The 9301-nt window shown below is 50.5% G+C and overlaps 1 protein-coding gene across 1 annotated transcript; it reads left to right on the forward strand.

Moving 5' to 3' along the window:
- The first annotated feature begins 1442 nt into the window (after positions 1 to 1442).
- On the forward strand, positions 1443 to 8195 carry SOX7 (SRY-box transcription factor 7). The gene is made up of 2 exons (XM_059372213.1): positions 1443 to 1891; positions 5477 to 8195. Exons 1-2 carry the CDS (start codon positions 1654 to 1656, stop codon positions 6397 to 6399), a joined length of 1161 nt encoding a protein of 386 aa, XP_059228196.1. The 5' UTR covers positions 1443 to 1653; the 3' UTR covers positions 6400 to 8195.
- Positions 8196 to 9301: the final 1106 nt, after the last annotated feature.

The raw sequence follows: 9301 nt of genomic DNA on the forward strand, positions 1-9301 counted from the left end.
GGGTCCATGGGGCCTGTCTGGGAGTGCATGTTGCATATGAGGCACTTATGAACTGCCTGCACCCTAGGGCATTGAAATTTGGTCTTAAAATTTACAGGGCTTTACATCCAGAGTTGTATTAACAGCAACCATCTTATAGAGGTTAAGCTTTCATGTGTATTATCTCACCGAGTCTTCACAACAGCCTTGTGAGATCAAGTCTTATCATTGTCCTCCTTTTAGGTTTAGGAAAAAAAGGCCTAGAGAGATACTTGACTTGCCCAGAGTCATGCATTAAGTAATCAAACACTGAAGACAGATCCTGGCTGCAGACCCCAGGGTCCTCCCAGGACAATGCTACCTCCTTTCAGGGTCACCTCTACTAAGCCCTAAAGAGGGATGGCGCTCAGTAAATATTTGTAGATTGAATTCCAGGATCTAATCAAGCCTCATGATTGTGTTTTATACAGTAGGGTGTGCCTAAGCCTTATTTACTCACTCACTTATTCTTTCATTTATTTGGCAGTTCCTGAGCGCCTACTGCGTGCCGTGCTGCCCTGAGAGCCAGAACAGCCCTACTCATATGAGTTGTCCTGGGGGCAGAGGGCTGGCATCTTGGAGAGACTACCCTGAGCTCCCAGCCCTCAGCCCTCCCAGAACCTGCCGCAATCTAACCTGGGAAGTCGGAAAGCCGCTGGAAAGCCATTGAGCAAGGGGGGAAGGGAGGGCCAGAGCAACTCCACTCCTAGAAGCAGGAGCCAGACGGAGACAAGATAAAATACAACCAGAAGGAAAATACAGAGAGAAGATGAGGGAGCTGAAGACCCCGAGGACCTCCGAGACTAGTGTGGTGTGGAGATAAGAGTGTTAGAGGAGAGACATCAGATGGCAGAGTGAATGAAGGAGAACTGAGAATGCAGTCCAGCCCTCAAGACAGCCTGGGAGTTGCAGGGGGCTCTGTGAGCACGGCACAGGGCCCCATGCAGAGGGCATCCCTCCTCCTGGCATGTCTCTGGCCGCCAAAGCTGGCTGGGAGCGAGGATGTTGGAGCCCTGTTCATTTTAGAAGAAAGGCAAGAATGTTCTCTTCAGAATAGTTCACACAGGCTGCTCTGGGGGGATTCATGGTCAGTTCCTCTCCCGCCCGGCCTGGCCTAGCGAAACCTGTTTGGCTTCAGTTCTCCACGGGATTCCAGACGCGGGAGGAGCTGGTGGAGTGTGGCTGGGAGAGGCCACGGCCAGTCGGGACAGGGCACTGGAGTCTGGCTCCCGCTCCGGGGCGACGGGACTGCGGGCGGCGCCAGCCTCCTGGCTCTGCGACACCTGCACCCAGAGCGGGCAGGACGGGAGGCGGCCAGGGGCGGATTCCCGGGAGGGACTCGGAAGGCAGAGGGGCGGGCCGGGGCGGGCGCGGGGAAGTGGCCCTCCCTCCCTTATCCCCATCCTGGCAGGTCGGAGCGGGGACGCGGTGGCCCAGGACGCAGGGAGTGGGCCCGAGCCTAGACGGAGGGAGGGGCTGCGCCGCCTTCCCGAGAGTCATTGGAGGACGCGGCCGCACGAAGCTGATAAATAAAGGGACGGGCCGCGGCTGCCAGCCAAGTTGGACGCCCGACCCGTGCGAGGGCCAGGTCAGCGCCTGCCCTGAGAGGCGAAGCGAGGGGACCCCCGTGCGGCCATGGCCTCGCTGTTGGGAGCTTATCCGTGGCCCGAGGGGCTCGAGTGCCCGGCCCTGGAAACCGAGCTGTCGGATGGGCTGTCGCCGCCGGCCGCCCCCCGCCCGCCGGGGGACAAGGGCGCAGAGAGCCGTATCCGGCGGCCCATGAACGCCTTCATGGTGTGGGCCAAGGACGAGAGGAAACGTCTGGCGGTGCAGAACCCGGACCTGCACAACGCCGAGCTCAGCAAGATGCTGGGTGAGTAAGCCAGCGGGCGGGCGGGGTTTCCCGGGAGGTCGGCGGGCCGGGGGCGCGGGCAGAGGCGGGTCCGGGGGCTCGCTTCTAGGGGCCGTGTTGCGGTCCTGAGAGCGCGGGGTGCCTGGGTAGGACCCGGCTTGTGGGTATGCTCGGGGAGTGCTCGCGCTCGCTGTGCCCGCGAGGTTGGGCATCTGTGCGAGCGTGGGTAAGCTCACAGTAACCGGGATTCAGAGCCGGGATACCTCGACGACGCCCGAAGTGAAACCGCGCGGCCTGCTGGGGTGGGCCAGGAAGCCCACTCGAGGGAACCCAAGGGACAGGCGGGGCCATCAGCTGCCAGGCCCCCGTCGCCCGGCGACCGGGACCTACGCGCACACAAGGTCCGGACGGAAACCCGGAGGCTGGGTGGAACCGGTGTTTGCTAGGAATATCAAAGCGGGAAACCCACTATTCCCTGAATTTACCACTGGCACAATCACAGAAGGAGGTTGTTAACTATTATTAACTAATATTCGTCAAGAGAGACCTTGCAGGAACGCATCCTTTCTTTAACTTAATTATTAAACCTACAGCAAAAAAATGCGCACATAGACTCGATCCGATAATGTATTTCTCAATCGCAGGAGGTAGATACAGCGATTGGGACGCTCAGGGCGGTCAGTGAGGTCTGTCCTGAAGCCTGCCACTTTCTGAGGGCTGCTGAGCCGGGGCAGCGGGCCTGGGGACAAGGACAAGCCAGACCAGAGGAGCCCAGAGAAAGGAGTTAGGGCAGGTCTGAAAATTTAGAGTTCCAGTAGGGCTTTTGTGAAGGTTTCTTCTTTCCCAGGTCTGGAGCTGAGTACTTTCAACTGCTCTACTCCTTTTTGCCCTTCCACGGAGGTTTTATTCATTTTAACTTGTGAAAACATTTCAAAGCATTTTGTAGGCACAGTGGGACAAGGGGAAGTATGTGGTCACCTGAGACTGGACTGACCCTCCCCAACCACACCCCTCCCCCCCAGAACTGAGCTTTTTTTCTTTTCTCTCCAGAGCTCCAAACCTTGGGGTGAGGGCTGTCACCCACCCTTCTTTGGCTAAACCTACAGGCCCCCAAAAGGGGTCCTTCCTGCAGTGTAGATGCCCTTTCAAAGCTGCTGGTTTCCAAAAGTCTCCTACGGATGCATAGCCCAGTCCCCTGGCTAGATAAGCCCAGGACACAATGGTGGGTCAGTGTCAAAGCGAGCCCCTTTGTCCATAAAAATATTAAAAATTATATTTCATACTGTATGGGCATAAAGACAAATATATTAATATATACAACAGTAAAGTATTTACCTAAAAGTTGATTTTTTTTTCTTCAGGTTTTTAAAGAAATGAAAATACTTTTTTTTTTTGGTGGGTCCTTCAACATTTTTTTTCATGGGCCCAGGCACTGCGCCTTTTGATAAAGTGCAGCTCCTGTGACCAGGACAGAGTGAGTTTTCTGTTGCAGGCCCAGGTCAGAGGTGGGAGAGGAGCTCAGGCTAGGGAGACTTTCGGGACTGAGGCTGCCTGCAGCCCAGGGAATGGGAAGGCGAAAGGACCTACCTGACAAATGCCTCCTGTGAGCTGATCCCTGTTGACAAGTCTCACTTAAGCTTCCAGAGGTTATAATTCATTTTGCAGGAAAGACACTGATTCCTTCCTGCCTAACTGCACAAGGGGCAAGGGGCTTTTAAAAATATGGACTTCCTACACCTGTTACTTCCACCATGATCTTGCCCAGGACTTTCTTTTCTGACCTAGGAAAGTGTCCCCAGCTTTTTTGCCTCTAAGCTTTCCAGTCTATAACATCACAATTTCACCTAGTAGCACTACTATTTTTAGGATACTATAAATAAAAAGGCACATAAAAACAGTTAATATATTTAATGAAATTTAAAATGACTATTTTATTAATATTATGATATCTATGTACACTTAGAAACTAGAGTGACATTTTAAATTCAGTCCACAGACAAGGTGTGGGGTGTGCCTCTATTTTGGGCCTCTTGCAACAACTTTGCAGTCTCAGCCACAGGCTGGGAACTGCTGACCAGCCCTAAACCCAGAGTTCCTGACACTTTTGGAGTTGCTCTTTTAAGTGACACGTAATTATATTAATTGATGGGTCTGTCACAATAGTTATAAACTTTCATCCCAATGGTAGAGTGCCTTTAATAATTGCCCTCCTCCAGTGCTCTATGAGGGCCAGGCATGCAGAGTCAGGGTCAGTGCAGGGTACTGAGGTGACAGGACATGGAGCTCTATATGGGGCCCTATGCCAAGGGTTCTGGGTGGGACATGTGGCTTCTTTCCTTACCAGGAGTGGGGATGGGGGTACTTACCTCCAAGCTAGTAGGTCTCAAACTTCAGGATACATTAGAGTTGGGTTGGGGGGAAGGGGCTTCCAAAGGTGCAGAACCCCCTGGGTCCGCCTGGGAGGTAAGGGTCCAGAGATGACCTTCAGAAAAGCAGCAGCCAGAGGGATGTGCAATGCATGTACTGACAGATGAGAGAGAGAGAGAGAGAGAGAGAGAGAGATAGATATGCTAAAGCAATTTATAAAACTATACAGAAGGGAGTAAGGATGAATAGAAAGTCCAAGTGAAACCAGCACTTTAGCACCAATCGGTTACAAGCGTGAGATGCTTCTTAAAGAGAGAGTTTTGAATTGGACAATATCACAATACGTTTTATAGTGAGGAAAATAAAGACCCAGGGAAGTCAAAGAACTTGCTTCTGTGAGAAGAGTCAGTGACTGAGCAACTGACCCCTGCCACAGTCATAGGCTACTAATTAAGTGGAGAGCAGGAAGCCTTATCACGAGTGCGTGTGTGCATGCTTTTGCACCTGTGTGCGTGTGCACGCATGTGTGTGCACGCATGTGTGTGCATGTTGCAGGCAGATGCTAGCAGGCTGGCAATGGGCTTCATATGGCAGGGTCCTAACTGACCGTCAGATGTGGGGCATAACTGTCTGTTCCCCTAAGTGAGATCCTGTAATTTACTTACATCTGTAAAACGATGGACAGAGCCCAGAGTTCCCTCACAAGACGGCCTGTGGATTTATGCCATAAATAAATATAGCATCACTTACTGAGAGGCAGCGATAATCAGCAAAGGCAAAGAGTTTTCATTAAAATGCACAAATGAGTAGACTTGGTCCACTTAGGGTAAAAAAGAACCCAAATTGGTCGTTATATATTTTTATCGGGCATCTGACATTGGGTCTGGTGGGCTTTTCACTATGAATCCCGCATTGTTTATAGGTTTGCGTGATTCGTGACTTTAGGCTTTAATAGGAGAGGTGAAGCCACCCTGTGCATAGTTGGCCTTAGTGGTTTTGCAGGCTGCAAGCGGAAGAGATTTTTTGGCCCCACAGTGCCAGGATCTGGGATGGGAGCGGGATGCGAGGGGTGCAGTGTCCTTTAAGTCCTTTGTGGGGTGGGGACGGGTGGGATGGGGATGGAGGCTGACTGGCGAGTGCAGTGTGGACGCAGGGAGGCAGGAGCGTCTGACACAGGTGAACCTGCCTCTCCAAGCCGCGCAGATGCTGAAAGGGGCCTTCTCTGACTTGTGTGAGCAGGAAAGTCGTGGAAGGCGCTGACGCTGTCCCAGAAGAGGCCCTACGTGGACGAGGCGGAGCGGCTGCGCCTGCAGCACATGCAGGACTACCCCAACTACAAGTACCGCCCTCGCAGGAAGAAGCAGGCCAAGCGCCTCTGCAAGCGCGTGGACCCGGGCTTCCTCCTGAGCTCCCTCTCCCGAGACCAGAACGCTCTGCCTGAGAAGCGGAGCGGCGGCCGCGGGGCGCTGGGGGAGAAGGAGGACAGGGGTGAGTACTCCCCCGGCTCCGCCCTGCCCAGCCTGCGGGGCTGCTATCACGAGGGTCCAACCGGTGGAGGCGGCACCCCCGGCAGCATGGACACTTACCCATACGGGCTACCCACGCCCCCGGAAATGTCGCCCCTGGACGTACTGGAGTCGGAGCAGACTTTCTTCTCCTCCCCTTGCCAGGAGGAGCATGCGCACTCCCGCCACATCCCTCACCTGCCTGGGCCCACTTACTCACCGGAGTTCGCCCCCAGCCCCCTCCACTGCGGCCACCCCCTGGGCTCCCTAGCCCTCGGCCAGTCCCCGGGCGTCTCTATGATGTCCACTGTACCTGCCTGTCCCCCGTCTCCTGCCTATTATTCCCCTGCCACCTACCACCCACTCCACTCCAACATCCATGCCCACCTGGGCCAGCTCTCCCCACCTCCGGAACACCCCGGCTTTGATGCCCTGGATCAGCTGAGCCAGGTGGAACTCCTGGGGGACATGGATCGGAATGAGTTCGACCAGTATTTGAACACTCCTGGCCACCCAGACTCTGCCGCAGGGGCTGTGGCCCTCAGTGGGCATGTCCCCGTCTCCCAGGTGACATCAACAGGCCCCACAGAGACTAGCCTTATCTCCGTGCTGGCTGATGCCACGGCCACGTATTACAACAGCTACAGCGTATCATAGAGTACAGCGTATCAAAGAGGCCGAGGCAGCCAGCCTGGCCCTGCCTCGTGCAGCCTCTACTTCCCCAGCGCTGAGCAGAGGTAACCGCGCAGTGTTACCAACGTCCTCCGACAGCCCGGGGTGTGCATGTTTGAACTGTCAGCGGGACAGAACCGGGCTCTGCCGGTCTGAGTGCCCCTTTGCTCCCTGCCACCTACATTTTGAGTATATTCCTTCAGATGGGTTTTCCACTGGCTACAACCTGGGAATAAGGCAAGGTAGTTGCCAAAAGAAAGATGGTTAACTGGTAGATTTTCATTTACTTCTCTGGGTCCCCATCGCGGAAACCAATGTGTGAAAATCTCAGCGGCGTTCACACCTCTCCAGCTTCTGACCCAGATGCTGGTGGGACCCCCACTTGGTTCTTTTCCCCTTGCAGCCCCTCCCCCAGTCTGTAAAGTTGGGGACAGACTTGACATCTAAGGCACCTTCTACTCCAGGGTTTTCTGATCTAGGATTCTTTCAAGGCTAATTAAAAGGAAAACGAAGTTTGTCTTAGTAAATTCATTAATGTCCAGCCTGGTGGTAATTCGTGTGTGCAGCCCAAGAACACACAGCTTTCTGCACTCGCACGAACTTCTAAAATGATCGTGGTCTTTCAAAAGGACAGTACTCCTCTTGATTTGGGAAATTAACCACTAGAATTGACTGTGCTGCTGAAAACGAGATTGAATTCAAACCACTGGTTTTTAAACCTTTTTAAAAGATGAATTATTTTTTATCACACATTTCAAGAGAATATACACAGCCTGAACATATACAGTGTTTGTGGGACATGCACAACACACACACCTTCATGCACACCCTTAAATGCATGTCTGTGCAGCCTAGATCAGATACTCTTGTTGATGTTGGCAATTTCTTGTTAACTGTCATTCTGTTCCGAATGACCCAAAGAGCAGGGAACCTAAAAAGAATTTCTACACAAAAACATCACTTACCTCCAATCTGAATGTGTTCATTTCTTGAGCAAAATTTTAACACACTCTCCCCTCTGCAGGTGCAAAAGGAGCTTCCTTCTCACTGTAGCTTACTTCCCTTCATCCTTTCCTGGGATTTCTTTTTCTCTTTTTCACTGTTCTTCCTCCACCCTTGAGTTGCCCAGAAATTCAAAGATCCCCTGGCTTAAAAATCCTAAACATCATTCCTATGGCTGAGATGGGAATTCAGTCTCCTCACCAGACAGCTGGTTTTGGGGAACATTGTTGGCTAACACTTCAAAACAACTTACCTTTGCTATACTGACTTCCCAAAGAACAGAACTGCACTGTGATTCAGAAAATATTTCTGAGCCCTGACCCCACCCCCCAAAACATTTCCATCCTTCTCTCAAACCTCCTTTGAAGGAACATACCTAGCAATGAGGGAAAAGACAGTTGTCTTTTAATTCCAGCCTATTATTGCCTGTATGAAATATGTAAGTGTTTTATATATTATCCTATTTTTAGCTTATATTTTATATTGTTGAGAGATCGTTTTTTTCTTCCAAGACGTCCTACTATTAAATTACTTATAAGATATAATTAATCTTAATGCTATTGCTGTATACGACATTTGGTAATAAATAGTGAATCATTCACGACACTATGATTGACTGGTGCAGTCCAGAATGTATATTAATAATCTTGTAAAACATCACAGATGTTAAGCTAAACTGTTCCATATTTTTTTTTTGTAAGAACTACACATGCTTTGGAACGGTTGTAGATATTGATCTGTCTAAAATATTTAATTTAAATAAATGTTTTTGTACCATGGCCATTCTATCTTTTGAAATGTAGTTTTGCAAACAGAAAATGTTGTCCAGAGAGCCGTAGATATTATGCCCAGTTCCCCTTCATAGTACTGGTCAAAATACTTAATCAATTTTTTTATCTTAAAAAATTATCTTGTAGGTTGGTTTATTTTATTTTATGAATTACGATAAAGAGATAAAGCCTAATTTGACATGTTAGAAACAGTGTTTTTATCATGAATATTGAAAAAAAAGACGAGTTCATAACCTACCTGCAGAACAATTTTCTCCGGATGACTTCATACTTGCAACGTGGAATGAGGTGATTATCAGGCACTCTCAAGATAGGATGTAAGTTCTGCCCAATTGCTTCCTTAAGGCTGCCACATTTTCTCCTCCTTTGAAATAATCTAGAAAAATATCTAGCTTTCTCCCGTTAATATGCATTTATTGATGTGGTATAACAAGACATCACTGGCTTTCAAAACCCAGTGGAATGTTGTGGAGAAGGCAGAGAAGTGCCTGAATTGGTAATTAAAAGATGTAACATCTTGTGAGGTTTAGGATTAAAATCCCAGCCAAAAAATGCCTGGAAAAAGCTGATGATTACTCAGTCCCCTTGCGGGTCGCCGTGCCTGGCTTCTCTCCATGGGGAAGCAGCTGTAACTTGTTCTCCTCCCAGACTCTCTGGGCCAAGGAGTGGGTTCTGGGAGGGCCCAAATGGGCTTATGTTTATCCTTCAATTCTGATCATAATCTATAGTCATTACTTTCATAGCACTTTATAGATGTAGGGAAATTTACGGCAAGTTTTATGGGCTAATCCTCACCCACGATCCCAGGTGGGGCCCTGTCATCCATCCACCCGCTGTGCAGCCGGGACATTGAGGCCCTGGGTGGGAGGTGGTGCAGTTTAGCTCACCCCACTCAGCTGGTGGAGGCTGGTGTTCCCCCACTTCATCAGATACATTTGTTGGCAACATCAGTCAAAGAGTCTAGAGGCTTCATGCCTCTTTTAGCACTTCACCATGGCATGGGACCACATGCAGTCCAATTCCTACCTCTCACAGCCCTGGGGAAAGAAAGAATGGCACAGAGGAAATTACAGGGTCAGAGTCAGATGAAACCC

The sequence above is a fragment of the Mustela nigripes genome, chromosome 1, assembly GCF_022355385.1.
Source record: "Mustela nigripes isolate SB6536 chromosome 1, MUSNIG.SB6536, whole genome shotgun sequence".
Taxonomy (NCBI): Eukaryota; Metazoa; Chordata; class Mammalia; order Carnivora; family Mustelidae; genus Mustela; species Mustela nigripes.

What these genes read in the sequence shown, in the direction of transcription:
- SOX7 (XM_059372213.1), top strand. Translation starts at nt 1,654, where the DNA reads ATGGCCTCGCTGTTGGGAGCTTATCCGTGGCCCGAGGGGCTCGAGTGC. An exon ending in CGAGCTCAGCAAGATGCTGG is followed by an intron (nt 1,892 to 5,476) that starts GTGAGTAAGCCA and finishes TTGTGTGAGCAG; the next exon opens with GAAAGTCGTGGAAGGCGCTG.